The sequence below is a fragment of the Epinephelus lanceolatus genome, chromosome 9 (genome assembly GCF_041903045.1).
Source record: "Epinephelus lanceolatus isolate andai-2023 chromosome 9, ASM4190304v1, whole genome shotgun sequence".
Classification (NCBI taxonomy): Eukaryota; Metazoa; Chordata; class Actinopteri; order Perciformes; family Serranidae; genus Epinephelus; species Epinephelus lanceolatus.
The window spans coordinates 10,318,257-10,331,017 of NC_135742.1; the positions used below are offsets into that span (position 1 = coordinate 10,318,257).

General features: G+C 38.9%; 1 protein-coding gene across 3 annotated transcripts in view; it reads left to right on the forward strand.

Annotated features, from left to right (window-relative positions):
- Positions 1–12,761, forward strand: part of ksr2 (kinase suppressor of ras 2) — a 202,467-nt gene that overhangs the window by 135,406 nt on the left and 54,300 nt on the right. For all 3 annotated transcript variants that reach the window (XM_033620167.2, XM_033620165.2, XM_033620168.2), the window contains 4 exons: positions 677–697; positions 981–1,090; positions 7,213–7,381; positions 10,294–10,335. In XM_033620167.2, coding sequence (XP_033476058.1) covers positions 677–697; positions 981–1,090; positions 7,213–7,381; positions 10,294–10,335 — 342 coding nt within the window. The remainder of the gene's footprint in view (positions 1–676; positions 698–980; positions 1,091–7,212; positions 7,382–10,293; positions 10,336–12,761) is intronic.

Genomic DNA, 12,761 nt, shown 5'->3' on the forward strand with positions numbered 1-12,761 from the left:
CGGGGTGAATGGGTGTGAAGTCGTGTGGGGAGGGATCTCAAGACTGCATTATAGATGGGGGATAAGTAGTGTCGTAGCCACCCCCTCTGTTTAACGATGGTCATTCCAGCTTGACGTAGATGGCTTCTTTTACTCCTCTTTCAAACCATCTTTCCTCCCTTAAGTATTGTAATGACAAATTTGGCAAACAAATGTTTAAGCATACGTTTTTTCAGTGATAACATGTATTGAGTAATTGTTTCAAAAAGTAAAAGTTTCAAGTGCCCTGACCAGCCCTGGTCATTTGTAACACCATCCCAAACTGAAGGTCAGAACCGGCCCTAATACGACAGCCTGTTACAAAGAGAAACAGCTCATAAATTAACTGTTTTCATGTGGATATTAAATCAGTGGGATAGGACAGGAACTGCTGTCATGATTATTCATATATTTGAATATGTCCTTAAAGCAACCGAAGAGTCCCCCTTTTAAAAAGTGAAAGAGTCTCTGCTGGTTTAAGCAGATAGAAGGTTATCTGCTGATTAATTAAGCCACTTAGGTTTGACAAATGTGACTGCGTCATGCACTGTTTGTACTGATACAGACAGCACTGAAAAAATTGCCATTATCTGCTATCAGAAATGAGATTCTTTTGTCCTTTGTCTGCCTTCCCCCCTCCTTTTCTTCCCCCAACAAGATCACCAAGGAACAACTCAAGGTAAAGAACGCTAATTATACTTCTTCTGCTTTAGTAAGAGAAAGTGACAGTTTCTTAATGACATAGTTTGCTTAAGGAAACTTTTTTTCCTTAAAGTGTCTGTGCAGATAACAAATGGATGGTGTTTAAAAAAGGGCAGTTTGTTCATTTTTCACATTAGAAGCGGTGCCTGATAAAGAGTTTCTTCTAATTTTCCTGAAGCTATTAAGCAAGTATTGTTTCATTTCAGTCTCCCACAGTGCTTCATTGTTCTTCTGTGCTTTTTTGTTGTTTTTTTCTGCAGTAGCTCGTCTGGTACGGACTGAATCAGTGCCATGTGACATCAACAACCCGCTCAGGTACACAGACCTGCACATCAGTCAGACGCTCCCCAAAACCAACAAAATCAACAAGGTAAGCGCAAAAAATAAACTGTGTATTACAATTTGTGCGTAACCTGTCCTACATATCACATTCTTCCATTTTGGGGGGCTGGAAAATGGTTATGAGTCACAGTGTCTTTCTCAGGGGATCATGAAACTGTACGAAAATATCTTCAGCAGTATTGATGTTTACACAGATGGATTTGTTTTCATACAACGATTTTTTTTGCAGTCAGCATATCTAACAAATTCTCAGCTCCTGAGGAAAAAAAGTTTATCACAAGATTCCCATGGTGGCACCACTATGATGGAAATCTTGTGAACCAAAAGTGTTAAGAAAGAACGTGCGTGTGTGTGTCTTTGTGTTTATGTGAAAACAACCCTTTAAAAAAAGCATAACTTTTTGTATTTGTCTTGCTGCTAAAGGATAACCAGATCATGTGAAAACATCTTTGTATCATCTCTTATGCTCAGTCTTGTTGCTCGTTTTCCCAAAATGTCTAATATCATGACAACATTTATAATGTTTTGTTAGATTGTCACGTTTTGTTGTGACATTTTATAATTCCCACTGCAAGTTAAACAAACAGTACATAAGCGTGTGACACCAAAGAGAACACTGAAACAAAAATACACTTTTATTCCCAAGGTTGTGGGTTTCCAACCGAATCACCAGAATCAATATTGGCGTTGTACATCCCTGCAAATCACACATATGTAACAACTGTACTTTACATTTCTTTACTTGTCAACAACACTGTGGTTAATGTGTGGTTATGTTTAGGGACAACAACCTCTTGCTTATGGTTAGGTAAAGATTATATTTTGTCTTAAAATACCTTATATTGGTGCCACCATCAAGGCTGGAAAGGCAACAATGTCTTGCTAAAAACACCTAGTTTGGTTGTTTGGTCTCAAACTGTAGTCTGCAATGTGCCAGCTGCTGTACCCAGGTGTCCATCCAACATCACCTTCACCTCCCGATGACAAAGTCAGTCCATGCATATACATGTAATCACAACTACATCACGTTAGAAACCTCGGTATTATACGTGTGAAACAAACATGCAGACAAATGTAATGTATCTGTGGTTTGCAAAAATGTTCAATGCCAGTATTTTCTTCAGGTAGCTGGGCTGGGGTTTAAAATTCAGACCTTGAGGGGTTTCAGGGTGGTTTAGGAGATGAGAAGGTCATTCCTGAAGAGGAAAGCCAAGATTCCCCAGATTTTTTTAACCTAAAAAAATTAAAACACCTAGAATCTGCCTATATCTAATTTAAGACGATCCACTGTCTGAAATTTATATTTCTGGTATGAGATAACCTGCTTCAATCTGCAAAAGCAAATCTGCAAGTAGAGTTGTGGTTTGTTTAGGTCAATTGATAGTTCATCAGAAGTCCCAAAAATGCAGCCTACCGCAAAATTTGATGTAAAGATAAAATAAGATGAGATAATCCTTTATTAGTCCCACAGCAGGGAAATGTATAACAATACAGGAGCAAACTGTTAGTGCAAACAGGAAGCATCAGTAAAAACAAAAAGATGTAATATAATAAATATGTATCAGTAAAATGAAACACAGATTAGTATAATAAGTAAACATAAAAAAACCACAGAGCAATAAAATAAATAAGCTGCAAAAAAAAAAAAAATTATGAAATACAGGCTGAATGGCTGATTTCACATTACTGAATGATGGAAGTATAGATATTTCTCACTTTAGCGTATACTGATATTGCACCTGAGTAATGATTGTCCACATTAAAAAAATAAAAGTGATTCAGACAGGCTGAATGGCACGGTATACGTTATTCGACGTATCAAACGTCCTAATAAAGAAAATCATCTGGAAAATATTTGATAGTCTCAAATATGTTCCACCTGGCCAGAAATACAGGAAGTTCAAGTGTTTGAATTCATCTTAAAATATCAAAATCTTTCTGTTTACATAAAGCATATAATCCCAATTACCTATGATACAGGAGTTTGACTTACATGCTAAAAAAAATAGTATTTTTTTTATGTTTCTCAATTATTCATATTTAAACTATGAGGGCACTCAGACCTCTGCCAAGGCCAAATGCCCTTTTACAAAATGCTAACAAAACTGTATCTGCACATGATTCAGATCCAAAATTTAACAGGGGACTTCCTTGGCCCGTGCTGCACCCTTCCACCAAGTTTCGTTAAATTTAAGACAGTAGTTTTTCCGTAATCATGCTAACGAACAAAACTGTTGAATCGAAATATTGCCGTTTTATTACTGTGCAACATTAGGATGTGAACAAAACTTCAACAAATCATTAGCTCAGAAGACTTTTGATTTGGTTGTTTGGTGTTTGTATGTTTATTAAGAATATTTTTAATCCAATGCCAGGTTCTGAATTTTGCTAGCAGGACTGCAGTTTAGTTTACATTGGGATAATGCGACTTTCAATATTGTGTTCAAAGCATGCATTAAAATTGCCTTGTGGAAACGGTCCACTGTTGTGTTTTATAACGGCGAGCAGTGCTATTCACAACTACTTGTTGTAGTAACTTATTGGATTTTTAAATAGAATCAATTGTCGTGATAACAAAATTTAGGAAATGACAGCACTACACCAAACTGCACTACATTACAACAATTGATAGCACTGTCTGTCTTGTTAAGCACTTAAGACTGTGTTTTAACACCTGGAGATCTGAGCATCTGGCAAAGTGGTTGGTGAATTACTGGTATCGATCAGTGAGTCAGTGACTCAGTGACTCATTCATGTTATGGTTGTTTGTTTGTGCTTTGGAACAGTAAAACCGTACTTCATTTAAACTCAAGGATTCCCTTAACTATAAAGAAAATAGAATAAGGCTCAAAGCATCTAAGATTCCTTTCAGACTGGGAAACAGTTATGGGGCACACAGAAAAGGGGCAAACACGTCAATAATTTATTTTGTCAGTCCATGTTGGTGTTATGGCCATTTGCTACTTCCCATACTCCTCCTTTCGACGGTAGAGACTTTATGCTTGAGGTAGAGACGGACCTCCATGTATTATCAGTAGTGGTCGATAGCAATACCGGACAATGCATCTGAAGTATAACAATAAAAATCCATAACCAGACCCAGACTTCCTGTTGGATTGGAATTGTTCAAAGTTGGATATACATGCACTAAGGCTATGATCTGTGTGTGTAGAAAACCCAGAAATCACCAGTAAACTGCACTCTCTGATATGAGTAGAGTATGTGCTTGTGTAAAGGACGAAACCAGCCACAGATATGTTGATACAACCGCTTTCTCTAACTTTCTTGCTGTAATTTGTCACATGATAAATCCCTTCCAATTTTAGTTCATTCAGTACAAATTGCGTATAGTTTGCATCATTTCAGACCATTTGTTCAACAGATACCCTACATCTTCTTCAGACTGATTTCCCACCTTCAAGGCAGCCATTGATTTCCCTTCATTTCAGTACGCAAAGAAAATCATCTCGGCGAGACTTGGAACATAATCCATCAAATGGTCTTTACTTTTTATCGTCGTATTGCAAACCTCAAACTTTTGGTTATTCAACGATGCTCTGACATCTTAGAAATAAGAGATGGCTGCTTTACAGAGGAAAATTGGTCTTTTTCATGCCTTCACGCCGGCGAGAGCTGTGGTTTGTTCGTCTGTCCATCCATCCTATTCTTGTGAATATGATATCTCAGGAACGCCTTGAGGGAATTTCTTTAAATTTGACACAAACACTTGGACTCATTGATGGATTTACTAGATTTTGGTGGTCATAGGTCGAAGGCCAAGGTCACTGTGACATTATCTGTCTCATTTTTGTGAATGCGATTTATTCAGAACACCTTAAAGGACTTTAGGAAAAAAAAATGTGCACGAACTTCGACTTTATGATGAAATGATTTGATTTTGGTAGTCAAAGGTCAAGGTCAGTGTGACCTTGCATTGCTCTCATTCTCGTGAAAGTGATATCTCAAGAAAACCTTGAGGTAATTTCTTCAAATTTGCCATAAATATTTACTTAGACTCAGGGATGAACTAATTAGAATTTGGTGGTCAAAGGTCAAGGTCAACTTGACCTTTCAACTATCTCATTCCCAGGGAAGCAATATCTCAAGAACACCTTGAGGTACCTTCTTCAAATTTAGAGCAAATGTTTACTCAGACTCAAAGATTGAAGTAATCTGACCTTGCATCAGTCTCATTCTCTTAAATTTAATATCTCAAGAATGCCCTGAGGGAGTTTCCTTAAATTTGGTACAACGTTTCACTTAGACTCAGGAGTGAACTGATTAGAATTTGGTGGTCAAAGGTTAAGGTCAATGTGACCTTGCATCTGTCTCAATCTCCTAAATGCAGTACCTCAAGAAGGTCTTGAGGGAGTGTCCTCAAATTTGGTACAAACGTTCACTTGGACTCAGGAGTGAACTGATTAGAAATGGTGGTCAAAGGTCAAGGTCAACTTGACCTTTCATCCGTCTCATTCCCAGGGAAGCAATATCTCAGTGTTGACCTGCTCTCCTCTCTCCTTCATCCAAAAACACCCGGTAAACATTTTATATGTTACTCCCCTCATCCCCTGGGCTCAAACGGGGACGTAACAAACACCTTGAGGTAATTTCTTCAAACTTAGCGCAAATGTTTACACAGACTCAAAGATTGAACTAATGTGACCTTGTATCAGTCTCGTTCTCGTAAATGCAATACCTCAAGAATGCCTTGAGGGAGTTTCCTTAAATTTGGTACAAATTTGTAAAGAACGGATCAGAATTTTGTGGTAAAAGGTCACTGTGACCTCACAAAACAACATAACTCAGGAACTCATGCATGCTAATTATGACAAAAACATACACAAACGTCTACTCAGATATTATGAGGAAGTGATGAGATTTTATCTCCAAAAGGGTCAACATAAACTTCACTGTCACTGTGACATCTTAATGTAAAAAAAAAACCACTTTTCTGGCCATTGCACAGCGTCATATCTCAGGAACAGAAGGGGAGACATTTGGTCAGATACTAAATTGGTGACACTAATTTTGGGTGTCCACCTTAAAAGTGTGCTGGTTGTATAGATCCTCTGTGTTGCTGGGGGGAAGATGTGTGTGAAGCATCCATGTTTTCACAGACATGGATGTGTACTGTAAGTCCAACTTGACTGGATCATTGAGGGATACAACCGCAAAGCTGGAATTTTAGTTTTGTTTTCAAAGACAAACAGTTTGTCTTTTGGATTAAAATATCCAACAATGTAATTAATAAAGTGTTTGTTTCAGCAGAGTATTTACAATAGACTTATTGAAAGAGACTTATTGAAAAAAAGTGATTATTTTTGAGTGATTACTAGGGAAAAAAAAGTGGCACACAAACAGCCTTTGGTTAATTAGACTCCATTATTGAATTATTTTATTCAGCCATTATTTGAACTGAAATTGGATGGAGTCTAGACAGTGGTCGTAATGTCTCGAAATTGAGTTTGGTAACAAAGAGACGTCTTCAGAAGTAACATAATCAGCTGAGGAACTGAACAGATGTGACAAGGAGAAGACTGCTGAGAAGCTCATCGGGCTAGACCTGGAGTTCAGTGTGGAGCTGCTGTAATGAACATAGGAAGTGGAGACTGTAAAAGCATCTTGAAGAACTGCTTTATATTCTTGCAGCAATAATGACTAATTAACTAAGATCCTGGTGAGATCAGAGAGGTTAAAGAAAAAAAAACTGGAGCACACAGTTAGCTGATTGAGTGAAATATGCACAAACACAAGAGTAAGCATGTAACAGGAAGGACGCAATGTTGTAGCGTCCTTGAATGCACCACTGAGTGTAGTCTTGAAAATGCTTCCTGTTTCCTAACTGCAGCGCCACACATTGACAATATAACTTTGTCAAAAAAAGTAAAGGCAGCATATTGCTCATTGTGATGGATCACCTCTGTCGGGCAAGTTTCACGTCTCCGCGAGTTGATTTTCATATTGTACTGAAATTAATGGAAACCAAGCGCTGCCTGGAAGGTAGAAAATCAATCTAGAAACTTGTGGTATGATTCAAAAAGAGGCTGACAATAAAGTGGAGTGCAAGCATTTTATAATCAACAGACTAAACTTGCAAAATAACGGGTATGGAGGTTTAAGTAAAGCTTCTCTTGTTTGTCTTTTTCCCAGGATCACATCCCAGTCCCGTACCAACCAGACTCCAGCAGTAATCCCTCATCCACCACCTCCTCCACCCCGTCCTCCCCGGCTCCTCCTCTGCCCAGCAGTGCCACGCCCCCCTCGCCACTACATCCCTCCCCGCAGTCGGCGCGGCAACAGAAACAGTTCAACTTGACAGGTATCAAAATGTGCAAGACCTGAATAACAGAGAAAGCACTAAACCCTTTGCCTTGTCTCATAATTTAAAGGATATTGATCTGATGTCAATGGATAAACATCCAAAAATAAGCTTGGGAAAACAAGAAAAAAGAAATGTAACTAAAGATTTTGCCATTATGACAACAGGGCTCAAGTTGTAGCCTGCAGCTAACTCACCGACTCCATGGCAACTTTATACTTCCTGGTTGCATCCCCCAAATCATTATGGGAACTGTGGTTCCAAAAAATTTAGAACATACAAATAAAAGCAAGAAAAGGAAAAATAATAGAACTGCAAAACTTGTTTACACACAGATATCAGCTCTGTGAGGCTCTATTTTATGTAGGCACAGCCATGCTTTGAGCTACATTTCGTCATGCTAACATGCTCACAATAGCTGTGTTCGAAATCTCTCCCTATCACGGATATAGTGCACTATATATTGTGTTCGCCATTTTGTAGTGTTGTTCGAATTCTCCGCAGTTAATTTCATTCACTATATAGTGGACTATAAAATACCCACAATGCACAGCAAATGTGAGTGAACAAATGACATACCCTACATTTTACTCCCGTATACCACAATGCAATGTGGTCGTCTTTTGCCAGAGGAGAAGAAGAAGAACAACCACAAAGATGGCACAAAAAGAAAAGAAACTAATAGGATGCTAGCCAGTAACATTAGCCCTCGAGCTAACAATAGCCACTTAGCTCGCACGAGCCAGGTAGCTTGTAGCTTGTGCACTATCGTGGGCTATTACAGCTCACAATGCAGGCACACGACCGTAGCTGACAAAACCAAACGTCCACACCATTGAAATTTCAACAATTTATTGACAAAAAGTACAACCACCATACAGTTTGATCATCCTCAAAGCGTCCGGTTTGTTTACATGATGCTCGGTGCGTCCACTTGAGTCATAGGAGTATGCGGCGCAGCTACTGATGCAACGACGTTCAGAAAATTTCAGTTAGTGTCCAAAATCTCATTCAGTCGTTCCCCATGTAGTGCACTATATAGTAAACACGGAACAGGGAATAGTGAGTGAGTGAGTGAGTGAGTGGACAGTTTCGAACACAGCTAATGACAATGCTAACATGCTGATGCTAAGCATATATATTGTTAAGAGGATGAGCATGGTCAACAATATATATTGTTGACCATGCTCATCCTCTTAGCTTAGCACTCTGTCACAGTCTGCCTCTGATTGGCTTACTTGGACACTCCAAACCTAACCCTAACCAGTCTCAATGCTTGAGCTAAACCTTACCAACTCAACGAACAAAGGCAATGAGTAGTAGCCAGTCAGAGGAAGAGAAGGGCGGGTCATGCCTTCACTATCTTTGAAACATAAATCTGGCAGTTCAGGGGATGTTTGTGGTCATAAACCAAAGTATTGATAAGCTGAAATCTTGACCCTGGTTATGATGCTTGATAAAAAGTTAAGAGGATACAGAGGAGGGCAATCCAGGCACTCCAAAATATAGAAGAAGAAAGGAAATATTAAAAAGCCTTTGTTGTAGTAGCTAAATCATAAAAAGAGCCAACATGTTTCGACCACTGCAGGTCTTCGTCAGGGCTTTCAAAACAATGGAAAATAAAAAAAACTAAATAATGGAAAAATAAGTCGATGAAATGCAGAGTGACATGAGATAAGATACTCAGAAAAAATAAATTTAAATATATACACACATATCTTAACCCACAGGCTGTGAATAATGACAAATCACAAAAAAAGTCAAGTCTATATCCTCATTGAGACCAGGAAACGTTAAAGCATCCAGTTGACGGGTCCAAAAAGCTTCCCTTCTATTAAGTTTCTGTACTCTGTCACCCCCCCAAACCAAAAGTTTAATGTATTCAGTGCCCTCTATGTGTAATAAGGAATCATTACCATTAGGAAATTCACTGAAATGTCTCGCAATTTCTTGTTCCAAGGCATTTTTATGCTCAGCAAGGATCCCTCGAGTGTCTTTTTGTGCGGCCTATATAAAAAAAAGCCTTCCACACATGGACAAGTCAGATAGTAAATAACAAAAGTGGTGCTGCATTTTTTTTTGTTTTTAAGTTCTGTTTGTGTCCACATAATGTTTAGTTTGCATAACCTTGTCACAGTGAGGACAATGCATACATTTAAAAGTGCCAAAAGGTTCAGATAACCTACTGCTTTTTTTGTCTGCTGGAAGATGTGAATGCATAAGTCTGTCCCTAAGCGTCGGGGCGCATTAAAATAAAAAATAGGGGGTTAAGGAAAGACTTTGCTCCAGAAAGCATCACTCTCAATAATAGCCAACAAAAAGTTAAGAGGAATCGCAAAAGTGATAACAGTTTATCCTAAAGAAAACATGAACATGTGGCAGATCAGGCAATCCACTGAGACATTTCACTTAAAACCACGGATGTCAATGTTATGATGGCGTCAGGGGAAATGCCAAAAGTCAGGAGGATACATGTGAACCATTAATTGTGTCCACAGAGCTGTGTCACTAACCAAACTTGAACAATTTCATGTGTCATAAAATGAGTCATTTACACTATTCATAGAACATGGGCAACTCACGTTCAACTCAAATGTGCAAATTAATTATATTTCTGAGTATCCCAATTTATTCAGAAAATAATAATACCGCACTTTATATGGCAGGCATGGCTTATTCATGTAGTGCTAAAAGCCTGTAAATAAATGGAGTGAAAACCGAGTATAAAAGACAACATAAATCAACATACATTTAGGAAATAACTTTGTGTGAACTTTAAATTTGTGCTGTGAAGCAACACTGCGTCTTATACTCTGTATATGAACTAATTTAGGTATGAAAGGGGAATTTCAGCCATGTCAGATTGGCACTTCAAACTCAAACTTCAGCTCTACTTTTGTTTCTCTCCGCAGCCTCCAGTTATTTCAAATACAAACAACAGTTCATCTTTCCTGGTAAGTACCTCATAATTGATCATTACCCTTACCCATAATGCACTACAACCAGCCTTGGAAAAGTACAAAGGAGGAGGGCTCTTTTGATGTTGGTGTTGATTCTCGTCTCCTCACCTTGGCCTGCTTTAAAACTCTCGGCCCCTACGCCCACTCGTTGCTTGTCTTATTTGGGCCTCCTAATGATTTGTCAATGCCCAGACTCTTTGCTTTGCCCACACTGGTACCACACAGTCTTTGCTCATTTGGCAGCTTATTACAGCCGAGACAACCTGGAGTGGTGTGAGGAAAAGAATGAGATGTAATTGAGATCTAGAGAGACAGGTTTTTGGAAATGCATAAATATACAGAGCACAGCGGTGCCCAGGTTCTGATTATTGTAGCCACACATGCTGTTGTCTGTTTTTCAGCTAAATTACATCAGCTGCCTTAATGAGCTGCATAACAGCATGGTCAAACACTACCACTTACTGTTAGTCCCATCAATCTAAAACCATTATGCTGTAAGTGGAGCTAATGCCACATTCACGTCATATTAAATTTACTGTAAATGCTGGCTATTGTTTAAAAAAAGAACAGAAAACAAAAACACATTTACATAAGCGTCCCAGGGGAAATTATAATATGATTTAAAAATTATTCATCGATTGTGTTTACACAAGTGCTCATTTTTGGTGTCACAGTAGGTTCGAGAGAGTCCCAGCGCACATTTTTGGGAGAAAGTAGAATTTCCCTTCAAAAGTTGAGTCTGTCACAGGCATCCCAGACACAGCAACTGGCTCACATTCACACCATCGTCCAATTTAGAGCCTCCAATCCTCCTGGCTTGCTGGTCTTTGGAGTAAATCCATGCAAACATCCATGCAGGCACCACACAGAAAACAAAACCACGTCCCTCTCGCTGTGAGGCGACGGTGCCAGCTACTAATGCACCGTGCCACAAAGGGAAGGGTTTTTTTTTTTTTTTGTGGCTCCCACTTTGTGTCACAAATTGTCACAGTGTGCCAAAACAGGCGGCAAGCGTGGCAGCGAATCCCTCTGATGTCTTTCAGAGGTAGATACCACACAACAGCTGACCTCACTCTTCCTACATGCTGAAAAGGAGCGCTTTCAAAAAGAGATAACCTGCTCTTTCTCAAATAAAACGATTCTGAGTATATGCTATACGTCCTTTTATGGTGCTCAAATGAAATACGCTCTTTCTACATGCTTCACAGACACATACTGGGAAGTAGCAGCAAAATTATATCACATGCTGTATATCAACAAAAATTGTATCTCCCCGTACCACAGGGCATGCCACCGCTCCCACCATGAGGACATTTTCTACCCTGATTGATATTTCCATACAAATTATGCCACGACAGAAAGACAGGACTTCAGCATGTGATAGATTTCCATTGTGCAGCCAACATTTTCTTTTCTTTCTGCTGCATTCAAACAAAGCACACACCAGGTGCACAGGAAAAAAAACAGGTTGAATTCCAGCACACTGTCAGCACTAAGTGTTTTGAAAATCTGACATCTTAGTCATGAACCTTTGTCAGGTATTAAATGCACAGTATATTCACAATATATCATTATATGGTGACTTTGATGCCTGAGAAATGTTGCGTTTTCAAAACACTTAGTGCTGACAATGTGTGAGAATTCAATAGTTTCCTTTGCTGCCGTCCAAGCCACCAGAAGGGACGTGTTGCTGTTGATTTAATCATGCCAAAGAATGATTATCAACATGGTATTTTGAAATGAAGTAAATTAAGTAAATATCTTAGCTTAAACCACTTAATGCAGAACAATGATTCAGTTTAAAGGGACAGTTCACCCCATAATCAAAAATGTACATGTGACTCTTACCTGTAGTGCTGTTTATCACTCTAAATTGTTTTGGTGTGAGTTGCAGAGTGTTGGAGATATCGGCTGTAGAGATGTCTGCCTTCTCTCCAATATAATGGAACTAGATGGCACTCTGCTTGTGGTGCTCAAAGCGCCAAAAAATACATAGGTCCTACATGAAAACTGCTCAAAACAAGGTCTGTAGATTATCTTGAGTAACTGGGTCATGGTTTCTGGAAAGAGACATTACTGTTGAGTTTTTTAAATGGCTTTTTTTGGCGCTTTGAGCACCACAAGACAAGTACTATATAGTTCCTTTATGTTGGAGAGAACCCAGACATTTCTACAGGCAATATCCCCAACACTCTGCACCTCACCACCAAAACAATCTAGATTATTAATCTTACTACAGGTTAAAGGAAAAAATAGTAGTGCTGCCCCCAACTAAGGATTTTCCTTGTCGACCAATAGGGCCATTAGTCGACTAGTTGCCCGCATGTTTACGATATTAATTTGATTATTAAATGATATATTTTGGGCGGGGCAACACAATGGTTTGAGTTGAAGGTGTGAGAAAGAATAGTATCAGTAAC